This window comes from Taudactylus pleione, unplaced genomic scaffold (assembly GCF_031769625.1).
Source record: "Taudactylus pleione unplaced genomic scaffold, aTauple2 ptg000129l, whole genome shotgun sequence".
Taxonomy (NCBI): domain Eukaryota; kingdom Metazoa; phylum Chordata; class Amphibia; order Anura; family Myobatrachidae; genus Taudactylus; species Taudactylus pleione.
The window spans coordinates 9,520,732-9,537,164 of NW_028284531.1; the positions used below are offsets into that span (position 1 = coordinate 9,520,732).

A 16,433-nucleotide genomic window follows, 5' to 3' on the forward strand; every position below is an offset into this window, starting at 1 on the left:
GAGTTTTCACATCAAACTTGCACTGCAAAGTGAAGTTGCAATCCAATTCCAAACTCGCATATTTTTCAAAGTAAAACCACTTTTTTTTTGTGCGCACCCCTCTGAGGGCGTGAGATTGTATGGAAAATTTTTATTTCAAGATAAAAATGTCAGGCCACAGTGCAGAACCCCTTGGAAAGCCCCTCTAATGACTTTTAGAAGTTTTCAATTAGCTTAATTGGCCCAATAATTACATGTCATATTTGTTTTGATTTTTTTAAATGGCCTCAAATTACAACAAAAATCTACTTTTCGTTAGTTTAGTCACACCAAATGTAATTACACTATATATTTTTTTAAATGAAAAATAATTGCTTTTTAGAATTCTTTTAAAAAAAATGTAAAAAAAAGTTAAAGAAGCCTCAAATTAACACAAAATCACCTTTATTTCTACTTTCTTTTGCATTTTTTGTTTAATTCGTTTGAGATTAAACAAAAAACAGTTTACTTTAAAAAAAAAAAAAAAAAGCACAAATCAGCCATTTCACACCATTTAAAAACATCCAGAACTTTCGTTATGCCCACTAACACCACTAACAGTCTTCAATATGATTCTGCTGACGAAGTTTACATTTTTGGGGGTCCAGGATGATTTTCCCCATTCATGTCCTTCTTCTAAGTCACATGCTATAGAAAATTTGCACACCCTCAATCCTCCAGCCCTAGCTTACACGTCACCTCTATCCTTCCTTCTATCTATCTAAATGTAAGGAAGTGTCAAGTGCAAATGCTCCTGCATATGAAAGGAATGCAGAATTTATGGTGCTCATGCAAAAGTATATAAAAAAAAAATTGCAATTTCTTCCAAAATAACACACACCCAACTACATCAGCCCCACTGTTATTATCTTTGCTGAAAGTTTTGTTCTTTCACCTATGTACGCTCTGTACTGCTTTATTCATAAAAAAAAAAATCAAATGTTTGACTGCAAAGTTTTCCTGGCAGTGAATGGACATATTTCCATGTGGACCTACTAAATGCAATGTGTACTTCATGCCCCCTGGTGGTTATAGATGAGTGTCCCGCGGCCTCTCTGGTTGTTATACAACATGCCAGTAAAGTGTATCTGCAGGCAGAATTGCAATATGGAACTGCCGTGCAGTAGGTACAAGATTAGTTTGTTTAAAATGGTAGGCACTTTAGTTTGTTAAGAGAGTGCTCAAATTGCTTTTGCAAGTGGCTTTTGAGCACAATTTGCAAAATTATTTTTATGTCACAGCAGGTCCTGACAATGCACACAATAGCCCACTAATACATTTACTAAATTTAAGCCGGTACTAAAAGTTCAGATGCGGACAGTTAATGTATATTCTATTACCATAATGTTTTTTGTTGAACTACATTATTAGTTATTACATTATTAGTTATTCAATTGTTGTTACGTGCTGCTCTCTTCTGCAAAAGCCTGTCCCTCATCCCAAGTCACTGAATTCAGCTAATGAAGAAACTGCTATATTTATACCATTTATGTGATATGGGTTTTAAAAACAGGTACATAATGCATGTTATCTAATAATTGTCTTAGTCCTAGAAACTATGAGACATTATTATTGCATTCTAAACTCTACAAATAATTGAAGTCAATATATATTACATTCATCAGTCTCAAGTAAGTAAGGGCTTTTCCACTTTAAATTATATTTTGTCAATGGGTTGTAAGGGTCTGTGTCATCTACAGTACACAGTACATCTTTACTTCTAGGCCATATGTAGCATCACATAACAGCACAGATGCCAGAGGCATTGTATTTGAACCTGACCTTTTCCTGAATGTAGTCCATTAATGACAGCATTTTACCATGTATCAGTCAGACAACAACATGTCCATGGATGACGGATGTTAAAATTTAGGCCTGTCCGTTGTGACTTCATAGCTTACTCCCTACAGGCACATTTCACAATGTGTCTTTAATGCAGATCTATTACTAATCGGAAATAAAATAATTTATTTGATTGTCCTCCTCATCATTTTCATGCCATAATGAAAACTTACACATTGAACACTTAGAAATACTAAGAAGTCTTCAGTTTTACTAAGGATGATCTAGGGCCGATTCTATTACAAGCGATGTTAGGGATGTACTGTTAGAACACATATAATGGCAGCACATCGCAACTGCAACATCACTCACTTTCCCTTTCATATCCACGGGCGCATCTGGGCCTCATTTATCAATTCACAATGAGTGATAAAACTTGCTGTGTATGATAAATGGTGCTTCAGCCAATCAGCTCCTAACTTTCATCTGTTTGAAAAATGACAGGAGCAGATTGGCTGGAGCACCATTTACTATGCCCAGCGAGTTTTATCACTAGTTGTGAATGATAAAACTCATTGATAAATGAGGTCCTCTGAGTGATGTGCACAGCCGCACATCACAACCACACATCACTCGGGATCATACACTATTGCTGCAGTCATGCCAGAATCCCTTCTCGGTCCATTAGGTTCAGTGTCACTCGGCTAGTGCTGATTGTATTTTGTGCAACATTTTCGCTCGAATGTGTGTCTTAGTTGCAACGTGATGCGACAAAATCTCTTCATTAGACTGTGCTGATTAATTTGATATGCGACACTTGTACTGTACATCTGTCAGTGACTGAGACGAATCTGTACAATGCAGCAGCCACGGCTGTTTTCATGCCAAGTTCTGTTGTACAGGTACAGACTCAGTAGCACACAGATATACCAGTGTCACATGTCAATTTAATCAGTGCAGTCTTGTGAAGCATTTTCTTTTTGTTTGTTTTTTATATATTATTTTTTATTACATTTTAGTCATAAAAACAGAAGGAATACAGAAAAGAAAAAAGGAAGGTAATAAAATCGTGAAGTGGTCGTGTTTCGACTAAGACGCACATTCGAAAAAGACGCTACACCTCTCAGCACAGTTCACTCGTGCCAGGCTACCTCGCCATATGGCATATTGGGGCTACATGTATTAGGACACATCTGTCCATGTTAGCTCCAGGATGGGCAGCACCTGGCACTTTAGCTCTGTCAGCACAGTGTAGCCCACTAAAGATAACAGCAATATTCCCCAGATATGTTGGTGAGAATCCTTAGACATAAGGTCTGGCCCTGACTGACAGCATGTTGAGGTATCATCTGCAGTGACCCGTCCTTTGCCTGACATTGTGATATTAAATACTGCACAATTTTGTAGAGAATAAATCCTGTCCACCATGCAGTTAGCTTGGGGAATTACGTTAAGAAAACACTTCCTCTTCTGTAGAGTAGCTTGTAATAACTATGCTTTTGTCTCTTCCAACATAATAATTATTATGCCTTCCTGTATAGTTTCCCACTTGTGTTCCTTTTTTGTCATCTTGTTTTGAATGATTCCAGTCAGTAGTTCCCACTAATTCTCTGGTGTTCTGCGTCACTTCAGCCCTGGCAAGGTATCATTGAGACATTTTCCAATCTCTGCAATGTTACATTATCTAAACTCTAAAACCTTTCTTCTCTCGTAATCATGACTGTTTTTATGCTAAGCCATAGAGACTGGTAATTATGTGACCTAAACTACAACATCATTAGATACAAGGCAATCTTCATGAATATTAAGTGTAAAGTATTCTCATTCTGACTAGACTCTTTTAGTAACTGTGTATGAAATTTCCTGTCCTCTGCTTCAGAGGTGCACTCATGCAGTCTGTTCCCAAGGCTGTATAATCAGTATTAAAGTCCTCAGACTTACAGAAAATTGTGCTGGGACTGGTGATATTTATATGATTGGTTATCAAACTTATTTGGTATCTAATCTTATACAATAAAGTTAGGAATCCCATACTGACATTAAATGTTCTTGCATTGATACAATTAAGTCATGACAGTTTGATGTGTAACCAGATTAGTCCCACAACTACTAGCGTCATGGTGTTGCTACAGTAGTAATGGTGGGCATGGTAAGCATAGACCTGCTGTGGGTGAGCGGCCTTACTAAGAGAAAAATAAAGCTCCTCTACTTACAGTTCAGACCTCAGATAAGAGTATGTTTCCCATCTATTCCACCTGATGAACGTAGACTACATCTCCCAGCATTACAGTAAAAAGTATAGCTACTGTATGTCCTGCTCTCCACTGCACCATGGACAGTAGATCCAGAGTTGGGGCTGTCAGCATCTAAGTTAGGGCAATGGCAGCCAACTTTTTAAAATGTTTGGGAGTAGCTGAAATCTCCCCCCATATGATTGAGAAAATACCACGAATAGATATGGAAAGTGGAAGCACCAATATTGATGATTCTCTAGCACCCACAGAGCTGGCACTTACATCTAGGGCTATGACTTTCTTTCACCCTCCCACTGCACTGGTGGGGCAGATAGGATCACTGGTTTAGTGCCCTGCCTAAGCTGAGCCATAAACTGTTGTCCTCTTTTTCTTAATTGGAATTGGGCGAAGATAGTTATACTTCTACTCGTATAGTTCTTTGTACCCAAAGCGCTTTACAGTTTACCAACAATAACATATATTTTACAAGTACCAAACAAGTCTCGATGATATGACATTTATAAACATTAATGGGCAGGTTAGATAAGTGTTTCCAGCATTTCCAAACAATGCTGATATTCACAGTTTAAACGATTGTAAGCTCATTTGCCCAATTTGGGTCTGCGGTGTCCCAGTGATGTACAACACCGCAAAGCACCACTGTTTAGTAAGTGGTGGTTTTAACTACATCACTTTGTGACAGCCATACAGTGCACTGTCAGTTCTTTTTCTGTAAAGAACAGGCAACAGCTCTGCTTAGGGATAATTCTGTTGTGTTTGTTCTCTCTTCTTGTAGTAATGTTCTACTCGGGTTGATTATGAAATACGGGCAGTCGGGATGCCCACTGCCAAAAAAGCCTACAGCGGCATCCCGATGCTCAGTATCCTGACAGGGGTCAGGTAAGTATATTAACCCTCCCCCTAACCCTCCTTTCTTGCACCCTAACCCTCCCAACCCCGCGCCCTAACCCTCCCCGTTAGTGCCTAAACCTAACCGTCCCCCCTTGGTGCCTAAACCTAACCGTCCCCCCTTAGTGCCTAACCCTAACCGCCCAAGTGGTGCTTAACCCTAAAAAGCCTAACCCTAACCCAGCTGTGGTGCCTAAAACGAACCACCCCACCGCAGCTAACAGCTAAGATGCCCTGGTGTACCTTCGATCAGGATGGCGGCTGTCGAGATTCTGGCACCGGGATTTAGATAGGCTTCGAGATTTTGACGACTATCTTTATTCCCAAGTCGGGCTTTCGATGTCGGGAATTTAGCGACCAGCATCCCGTCCGCCAGCATACACACTACATCCCGTTCTACTCTGTATTGAAGTTTAGTGAGACAAGAGCTGCAATTAAGTATATGGGCTGGCTATAACACAATGGCAGGGACCCAGAGTGCTTAATTTGGAATTACATAGATCTTTTAAATTCTAAACTCATTTTACCAAATAAATTATTTAGCAAGTATTTAAAATAAGAGGACTTGTGTGCCCATACAACCCATGAAATATTTATGAGACCATTAGGACATCTATCTTTGCACATACTGTATGTGCAGGTGTTTACCTTTATAACTACATTTAAAGGGCTGTTTCAAATAGGTACTATACAAATAGACATTATGGTCACTTAATGGAAAGTTATCATTATATGAATCACTACATTACCTTAAAATTTTATATTATTTCTAATATGTTCTAGGTAATAAACATCATCAATGCTGCACAAGAAAACAGCCCGATGCCAGTGGCAGAAGCCTTGGACCGAGTACTGGAGATCTTAAGAACCACAGAACTGTATTCTCCGCAGCTCGGAACCAAAGATGAGGATCCTCACACCAGTGACTTGGTTGGAGGTTTGATGACGGTAAGTCAAAAAATCATATCTTACAGCAGAGTTGATATTATGTTACTGCATAGCGATAAAGATAGTGGGCCTGATTCATTGCTACAATCCGTACGAGGTGAAATTGTGAATATATGCCAAATCTGTCGCCATCTTGTGCACAGAGACGCCCACCTCCAGCGTCTCATCCACAGCTTACATACAACAGCAAAAACATGGGAAACATTGGTTGCTCATCGAACTTCTGAGCAAGCCTAAGCTCACTCAGCATGAGCGTCTCACCTAAGAGCCGGGGCCTCTCCAGCTGTGCAGGAATTCACAGAGGCTCGTTAGTGCACTTACAGAAAACGTTCCGGACATGCCTGTGTATTTCTAGCCACCCCCGTTTCCTCCCCCAAACGCTGCCTACCTGTCATTCACTTTGAAAATGAAACCTCTCTGCAACCGCAGTCACTAAACAGTCGCCGCTTTGGTGCATGCGCAGTAGCAAAAAATCGCTCCACTGCGTTCGACATTGTTGGCATCTCTGAAGCAGACCCAGTGAAACAACATGACCTGATCTGTCACCATACAATCTACCTACTGTCAGCTAAGTAAGGTATCCGACGGTAAACAGCTAGAGGTGGTTTCTGTGGAATATGATATAATATATCTCCAATAAACTTAGCACACATTTATCTATGGTTATCTATGTCCTAAAAGAGAAAGGAAATTGCATATATACACTTTCTAAACGCAATTCACAAATATGTGGCGGATCCGCAGTGCTTTTAGTTTTGCAACATTTGCAAGTAACCAGTGTGGGCAGCTGCTTGTGATCGGCTGGTGGAGAAGGGGAGTTTTAGGTTATCCCGTCTTTGGTCATTTTACTTGCAGATGTTTGTAGTGATCGGGTCGGTTGTTTTTCTGGGCATTTTTCACAGATTTTTTTCCCAAGGAGCATTCAACACAAAGTAACATGGAACTGAATGGATCTGGACAAGCCTCCACTGCTCAGTAAAACACAATCGGTATTCACACCCTTCAACCAATCAGTCAGTATGGGGAAAACTCTTCTCAAAGGTTGTGCAGTAAAAGTTCCATTCAATTAAATTTGTGGTGGATGGGAGCAGTTCAGTTCATCTCATAGGGTATTTATTTTATTCCAAGTTGGACTGCTTCATGGAAAAAGATGTTAATTAAGTGGTGAAAGAGTGATTTTGGGAAAGCTACATGTATTACAGCTTCTATGGAACAACATGCGCTCTTGGCAGCCATGGGCATGCTATTGCTTCCAGTGTGTCCTGTGACATGTATTGCCACAATAGCTGGGATAACTGTAGTTGTATATTTGTCCCTATTTTTTACAATTACTATAACTCTGGAACCCAGTTCCCAGGAGTACAAGGAAGAGCCCAGGCCTGGTTGGCTTTAGGAGATGGGTGTCTGCTCAGTTGTTTTGTGCATTTCCATCCTAGAGGCTCCAGCCACACTGTGACTAGTTTATTCTATCACTGTGGGTTTTCCTGCTATAGGGGTAGATGTACTAAGCCATGAGGAGAGATAAAGTGGAGAGATATAAAGTACCAAACAATCAGCTCCTAACTGTCATTTTTCAAACACAGCCTGTAACATGTCAGTTAGGAAATGATTGGTTGGTACTTTATCTTTATCTTGTTGTACTTTATCTCCAAAGCTTAGTTCATCTCAACCATAGTGTAATCCAGACAAGTCTGTGAAGCCTGTTGTTTATTAAAACCAGTGGGTTTTACCTAGGGGCTACAAAGCTATAGCCCCCCCTTCCACAGTAAGATCCGCCTCTCCCAGTGAGTGTTCCTGGCACTGGCAGTGGCTTCCTAATAGAAGCGCTGACTGCTAATCACAGCCCGAAAGGTAGTCTCAGGGGATTTTTCTTCCCCATGGTACTTCCAATCCAGACTGCAGTTAGCAGAGAGAGCACTTCAAAGGGGAAGTCACTGTCCTACCTTCCCGTGAGCCATATCTGGCTTCTATGAGCTGCAGTCGAAGCAGTCCCTAGAAACCGATGCTTCTACGCATGCGCCGATCACGGGCCCTCCCAATGCACCTGGCAGCAGCTGAAGAGATAAGAGGAGAGAGGTGGCCTGGCCTGACTGCTGCACAGGCAGTCCACCACCAGGAAAAGATGGAAGCTGCCGCTGGTTACCACTCATTGTCCTCCTGCTTTAGTATGAACCAGCCCTAGGCTGTAGCACTGCTACTGGTAATTGCTTTAAGGGAGCAGGTCCTATTTGTTATTATTTTTATGTCTCTGCACAAATGTGTAGCCTATAGTATACTATAGCTGTACATACTGTACAGTAGGCCACTCATCATGCACTATGCATTGCTGCTGGTCAAACATCATATTGTTACAATGCGTTTCTCTCCTGCAACAAAGGGGTTCTTGTTGACATTATGGAATAGTTAAATGAGAATCTGTATCTGGCTTCTATGGTTGTAGATATTACAACATGTCTTGAAGTAGTAACTATGATAAAAAGTTATTGTGCTCCTTACTCAACACAGATCCAAGAATAGGGGAAAATGGCAAGATATGTATAAATATGTGCAATTTGTTTAATCCTGGGCCAAGGATTGGGGGCATCTTAACAATGCACGGAGTTAAACAAAAAAAACACACTTTATATTTATTATGCAACATTTATCCTACTTGGTGTCACTTTTATACAATGCAACATTACAAAGTAACACCAGAGCTGTTTACATGACATTGCTTTTTACTCTGCACGTATACATCCTGCCAGTGTGTCCTACTATGGGTTAACAGATTGGCAGTGGGTGCTATTTACATGTCACTGCCAGCATTCAGGAAGTGTGCAGAGAAAGTCCTGACATCAAGACTGCTCTGTCTCTCCCACATCCTGCTCCGTGTGGCTGCCCATGTTAGAGGTTATTCTTCTGATAAAATGAATGTTATGCACAGGAAAAATGTCTAAAGAAACCGCCTACCTATTTATTTTCTGATGACTAACCACAAGAGAGAAGCATCCGTGTTTTTCTTGAATGAGGAATTTGAAGCCCTACGATGTACAAGAACACAGTATCCATTTTAATGAATGGACTTAAGGTTCTGATTGCAGAACGTGACATTTTCTTCTACAGAGCTGTGGAAGATCAGCATGTTTGTCTGTTTCTACAATAAAATACATCTGTAAACATCATTTGTTTGTGGGAAGTTCAAGTATTGAGCCAACAGTAAGGCTGAAAGTCTATGTGAGGATTAGCAGTAGCAGCAGTAGAATGCAATAAGATCAGGAGAAATCTGCCAACAGAAATACCCGTCAGGAACACCCCAGGATCAGCAGACAGGGTAAATACACCCAAAAACTCAGTGGGGTCAGCTGACATCCTTAAATCGGCACATACAGGCCAGTTTAGGCACAAGTTTCCAATGTGTATGCATCGGTCTGAGCACCGAATGCACATCTGTTTGTTTTGTCTAAGACTTTTCGTTGGGCCCACCTGCTATAGACACGGACCTTTATGTACACACACTGCTTCCCTATGGGTTTGTCAGCTCACTGCTGCAGATTTCTTTGTGTAACTCCCTACATGACAAAGGGGGACTGATATCAGAGCAGTAACATACTATGCCAGCGATATCAGAGTTCTGTTGGGGAGTAGCTCTATTCTAGAGTGCGGTCACCGATTTATGGAGATTGTAGGATAAACTTGTTATAATGCAGCATGAATGCACTCAGTTTTGTGGACGTATCTTGTGTGTTTTCGCTCTGTGCATTTTATGGAGATGAGTGATGCAGTCTTATGCTACTTAGTCAGTCCACCTGTAACTCAAGAGACGTGTATATGGGTAGTAAATGGGCATTTGCATGTAGGCTACGTTCAGAGAGGGTAGGTCAATAGAATTGTGGGCTTGGCAGAGTTGTGCATACACGTGATTACACCTGTTTTCAGACAGATCTTTTGCACCAGGTAGGGCTGGTCCAAATGTGCATTGATAATGATGATGACTTTGAAACCAAGTGAATGGCGGTCTAGCCACAGAAATACATACAGCTCAGCCAACAGTGCTTCAGTAATGAAAATCAAAAACAACATAAGGGTTTAATTTAATTAGGCTTGTATGTGTGCTGATGGGTTTCTCTAATTAATGACGGATTTACATGCTCTCTGTCGTCTCTTTATTCTGCGCTGTGCTCAATTGACACAGCGGAAGCAGGAAGTACTGTGGCGAATGTGGTGCGGACAATTGCCGCTAATCCTACAGTTTTGAAAGACTATTACAACCCGGGTACCATCCATCATCATCCAAACCTGTTATTGCTGACTATGTATTTTACATGTAACTGCATTTGCTTTTTATTATCTGCTTCAACAGTGTTATAATGGTAAAAATGTATGGAGTTATATATTGATTGATGTATTTAATATATTTCTTGAAATGTTTGAATAGCAGTTCTTAAAATCAGTTTGAAAATATAATTTTTCATGTACTTGATTATTCCTAGGATGGCTTACGAAGACTATCAGGGAATGAGTACATCTTCTCATCAAAACGTACGTTTGCTTCCATCCAGTAGACGTCTGTACAAGTACACTAAGAGTTATGTTTATAGAAAATGTTTACATTTGTTTTCTGTTTCTATTTTATTTGCGTAGATGTCCATCCAGCTTCTGGGCACCTAATCTCATCTCTCTCCCTTACTGACATCCCCCCGCGGATAGCACAAGCAATGGAGAATGAAGAGGATTGGGAATTTAATATTTTTGAATTAGAGGCTGCCACTCATAAAAGGTACAGTGTGCGTGTATGTGTATATATATATATATATATATATATATAGCAGCAAATGTGTAGTGCGGCACTCACAGGATAAAAAATCAATCAAACTTCTGCAGTATGTTCCGACGTTTCAAAGTTTAGACTTTGTCATCAGGGATAAGATGTGTTTTACAGAATGTGGATACCAGCGCTACCGTATGCCTACTAATGTTCTCGGAAGCAGCTGGATACAGAGTTGTCCAGACTCGAAAAGGGGGATGATAAATTAAATAGTAGTATCCAGCGCTAACCTGCTCTAATGGTGTGTGGGAACGTTTTATGTCCAGTGGTGTAGTAGTGAGTACAAGATGCGAATAACTTTATATGGATTTATTAAAATGAAAAAAGAGTTCAAGAAGTCGCTTGTTATTATAAAATATGCAATATAGCAGGTGTCCAATTTCAACACCATAGGTGGGGATGAAGTTCCTGAGCAGTGACACTAGTAGATGGATAAGAGAGCTCCTTTAGGGTGCCTCTTTCCGTAGGTCACCAATGGGTGTCTACGTGTTCCTAGGTCAAAGTTACAGGGTCCTTGTTACGAAAGGTGTCTCTGGATAGGTGAGACACCTATGTCAAGGTGCAGGTGACATAAGGTAACCCCTATGTGAGGTCCCTTTCCGTATGGCTCCCCGTGCCTACGTATCCCTGATATCACCTGTCTGATTAGTCTGTAGTAAAAAGGATAGTGCTTATATGCACATATGACATATCACGTTGTTGTAATTATCCCCAAGGGATTTGTGATGGTGCAGGGTGTAGGTGTACCCTCATGCAGGGCTAACCTTCTGTATGAATAGTCATATGTATCCTCACTTGTTGTTGATACCACGTGCACCACACAGTTATCCAACGGACCAATAGAACAGTCTACGCCTGGGCATCAGTAACAGACCATCTACCCATTTGGCTGAGTGTCCGCCCACCTGCCTGCCTGCCCACACCCCTCGTGACAACCGGTGCTGGAGAGGAAAGGAGTCACCGGAGGCTGTCTATACGGATCACAGAGGATCCTGACGAACACCTGCAGCCGCCGGCGCACCTTAAGAATCGTGCACGCGGACATCCCATCCGGCCCTGTGAAGGAGAGCAGTGATCGGCAGTCAGTTACAGACGGGGGAGAACACATCGCGACCAGTGTATTACTGCGCCCATGGTAAGGGCAGGAGTGCGGGACGCCGCCCCTGTCTCTATTTAAAGATTGTTCCACACTGTGCCTTTCCTCTATTACACTAACTATTGAGTGAGGATACGTATGACTATTCATACGGAAGGTTAGCCCTGCATGAGGGTACACCTACACCCTGCACCATCACAAATCCCTTGGGGATAATTACAACAACGTGATACGTCATATGTGCATATAAGCACTATCCTTTTTACTACAGACTAATCAGACAGGTGATATCAGGGATACGTAGGCACGGGGAGCCATACGGAAAGGGACCTCACATAGGGGTTACCTTATGTCACCTGCACCTTGACATAGGTGTCTCACCTATCCAGAGACACCTTTCGTAACAAGGACCCTGTAACTTTGACCTAGGAACACGTAGACACCCATTGGTGACCTACGGAAAGAGGCACCCTAAAGGAGCTCTCTTATCCATCTACTAGTGTCACTGCTCAGGAACTTCATCCCCACCTATGGTGTTGAAATTGGACACCTGCTATATTGCATATTTTATAATAACAAGCGACTTCTTGAACTCTTTTTTCATTTTAATAAATCCATATAAAGTTATTCGCATCTTGTACTCACTACTACACCACTGGACATAAAACGTTCCCACACACCATTAGAGCAGGTTAGCGCTGGATACTACTATTTAATTTATCATCAGGGATAAGATACAAAAACCAATAAGTCTTACCTTAAGTAGATCTGGCACCAAGTAAAAGCCATCCCCGGCATCGGGACCACGCACACGACGCATGCTGATGACGTCATCACGTGCAACGCTGCAGGCGCTGAAGATAACGCACACAGTGCAAGAACCCTGTCACCAAGAAGATAGACAACAATACATAATCGGCATAGCATTTCTTAAGGAACATAGACAATGTTACAATATAATAGTAATAAACCTATACAAAATACAATATAAACCTAAAAGACAGGAAAAGAAAAGGCTATACTTAATAAATAAAATAAACAAAAGAATACATAAAAAATGTTTAAGCCCTAAATGATCGTGAAGCCACCTAGGAGCTAATGTGCCCAGTTTCATGATTCATCTAGATTCACATTGAAGAAGTCTAAGACCACAGTTACCAACCCTCAATGAAGGGGCTATATGGTCAATCATGCGGTATTTTAGCATGGCAAGATTGTGGGATCCATCCACAAAATGTCTAGCTACAGGTTGGTCGCTAGTACCAGAATTGAGGAACGGTGTACAGTCATCCTCTCTTTAAACATTCTTTCTGTTTCCTGATATAGGAAAAGCCACATGGGCACAATATTTGATAGACCACGAATGTTGAAGTACATGTAAGCTGATGTTTAATGTATAATGTCTTACCCGAATGGGGATGTTGGAATGTATCCCCTGTGATAAGATAGCATCAGGTGGTACAGCCACATTTAAAACAGCCATTGCGACGGGACAGAAAATGCTCAGGTTTTTTACACAATAAAGGAGTCACATCGGTTTTAACCAAATGGTAACGGAGGTTACGACCCCTAGTATAGCACGACACTAATTTCATACCATGAAGATTTAAACCAGGATCTGTTTGAATCAAGGGTAAAAAATTCTTAGAGGCTTTATTGATGTACTGGCTTCTAACATTATAGGAATCAACCCATGGGAAAAAGGGAGTATTATTGTTCTTCCTAATGGATTTTTTGAGCAGATCTTCTATATTAAGGGACATGATTTTTGGACTTCATGTCAATTTGATCTGAAGCTAATGTGGGATCATTATTGATACGTCTAACTCGAAGGAACTGAGAGTATGGTAGTCCCAATCTAAGTGGTTTAGGATGGAAGCTATCGGATCGCAATAAGTTATTACGATCTGTCTCTTTAGAGAATAGTGAGGTGTTTAACCCTTGTCCACATCTAGTTATTTTAACATCAAGGTAATTCACCTCAGGCTCACTCATGTTATATGTGAACTTAATACAACCATCGCTAGAGTTAAAGTGATCAATAACCTCACAAAAAGAGTCCTTTGAGCCTCTCCAAAAGATGAGTAAATCATCTATAAAACATGTAAACACATAGAAAAGCACCTTAGAAGACACATTGGGATCAGAAAAAAATTATTTTTTCTCAATTTCGAACATAAACATGTTCGCGTACACCGGGACTACATGAACCCATTGCACATCCATTGATCTGCAGGAGAAATTTACCTGCATACAAGAAAAAATTCTTAGTCAGTACCAACAATAGTAATTCAAGAAGCAGATCTAAACTTGGCCCGACATACCGGTACAATGGATGATTAGTGAAAAAATGTCTAACAGCAGCTATACCTTTCAGATATGGAATTACACTATAAAGGCTGGTCACATCGACACAGCACATCCATATTTCCTCCACTAATGGTAGTAATTTTTCCAATTTATTTAGTAGGTCAGTAGTATCAAGTAAAAAAATTATGGCTTTGTACACAAGGTTGGAAAAAGAGAATCTAGAAATACAGATGTAAGATGAAACAATGAATTTCTAGCTGCAATAATCGAGCGCCCTGGTGGTACCGTGGGAGACTTGTGCATTTTGGGTTATGTATAAAACAGTGCGACAACTGGAAATTCAGGGATTAATGCATTACAAAGCTTTTTAGAAATAATATCCGCACTGACAGCTGCTTGTAATTCACTTTCAAATAATTTTGAGGGATCACCCGGTAATTTACGATAAACACGCGTTCATATATATATATATATATATATATATCTTCATACTGTAACTTAAATATATAAATAAAACATATTTAGAAATAAGGCTCATTTGATTTGAATAGTACATCTTTCTTTATATACTACTCGTGTTGCTGAGTAAAAACACCCAGGATGGTGTCACACAAGGAAAGCAAGGTTGTTTGACGCCCCCTTACAGAAAAAGCAGTGAATGGGAAGCACAAATAATTCACACTTTGGGGGGAATCAATTAGCTGCGGTAATTTACCATGGGCTAGTTGATGCCCCAGGACTATTCAATTAGACGCAAAGACAGCCCGCCGGCTGCAGTTAGTGGGAATTTATATTCAGGTCTGACCGAAAAGAAATCCCCACTAAATAGCCTGGTAACTGGTGCTGCGAATATGTGAACACATAGATTAGAGATCTTATCCCGGATTCTATGTGTTAACGCCCATTACCAGGGTAATTTAATGGACTAGAAAAAGGGGCTCTAATTGAATTGAATAGCCCCAGGCATTAAAGCCCGAGGTTACCACCCTTTTTCACACCCGTTAAATTAACAGGGCCAATTGAATTCCCCACTTTAGCTGCTAAGACACCTGCAAGCAGCATTTCTAATACTAGCTGGAAAAGCAATGTAATATACCCAAGTGTCACCAGCTTAAAATTGAACTTTGGCATGTAACATTGATACAGTAGCTCGCCAGGCTGATTTCCACAGCAGAACACCGCTCTGCTCCTGCAGCGCACCGAAGCCAGCTCTATAGCCGCCATTCTGCTCCAATTTTTGGGTCACAAGCACAGTCACAAAATGTTACTTGACAAACATTGAAATAGTCATTGTTGCCATATTAATACTGTACCACATTGTTAAGTTACAAATTTATACCTCTTTTGATGCAGTACAGCTGGTTTTTATACTGCTGGTGGTGTATATCTATACGATTTCCAGAGACACTTGTTCAGTTGATGAGAGCATTAGGAAAATCATACATGTCACATGATCAGGGGTTCTGAATGAGGCACTGCATGCTACACTACTCCACCCAGCATGACCTGAGCAGAGGGAATCAGTGCTGCCAGTTAAAAATGCATGCAAAACTAGATCATTGATACTAAAGTCATTGCTAAAATCATGCATATCATGTAGGTTGTTATTATCTAGATTTGTCATATTGATTTGCAGTCGGCCTCCATTTGTAAGGTGCAGCCATGTGTGCTGGCGATATATAAATGAATGTGAATAGTATTTAAAGCTTCTTCATAAGCTGTGACAGTGCGTCTGTGTAGGGGATGTCTCAGCATGCCTTCACCAGTGTCAGACATTCTAAATGAGTTGCTTCTGTGTATCCAGTAATGGATTTACTGTGATATTCATCTTTACCCTCAAGTGTTTTAGTAGTGGATTATTTATGTTTCACTGTTACCATTATTATCTGCCAGTAGACATGGGAATTGTAACTTGATTTCTCTCTCATGTCTCAAAGTATATGTATAATATTGATTATTGTATTTTACATAAGTGTACTATATTGGATTAGGCACCCATCACCACATTTCCAGGATGACTAATCATACATCATATAATGGCTAATGCAAATAAAAAAAAACAGAGAGAGGTTCATACAAGGACTGTAGTACACTCACTTTTCTTTCTTTAGTTTCTGTAAAATATATTCTGTTTTATGTGATTTATCACAATTACTGAATTGTGCATAAAATTCTAATTGTTGTTTATTATATTGAGACGATAATCACAGTTACTACCCATATAGCTGAAATTATTTGAAGGAGGAGGACTGTGCTTGAAATACTGAAATAGCAAAGTGTGGTTGCTATTAAGTTGTCAGGGCAACAGATATTTATGAATGTTTGTTCCTAG

The 16,433-nt window shown here is 40.4% G+C and overlaps 1 protein-coding gene across 3 annotated transcripts in view; it reads left to right on the forward strand.

The window, feature by feature from the left end:
• PDE8A (phosphodiesterase 8A) overlaps nucleotides 1-16,433 on the forward strand; it is a 391,617-nt gene that overhangs the window by 345,560 nt on the left and 29,624 nt on the right. For all 3 annotated transcript variants that reach the window (XM_088472833.1, XM_088472831.1, XM_088472832.1), the window contains exons 14-16: nucleotides 5,727-5,891; nucleotides 10,361-10,409; nucleotides 10,512-10,647. In XM_088472833.1, coding sequence (XP_088328959.1) covers nucleotides 5,727-5,891; nucleotides 10,361-10,409; nucleotides 10,512-10,647 — 350 coding nt within the window. The remainder of the gene's footprint in view (nucleotides 1-5,726; nucleotides 5,892-10,360; nucleotides 10,410-10,511; nucleotides 10,648-16,433) is intronic.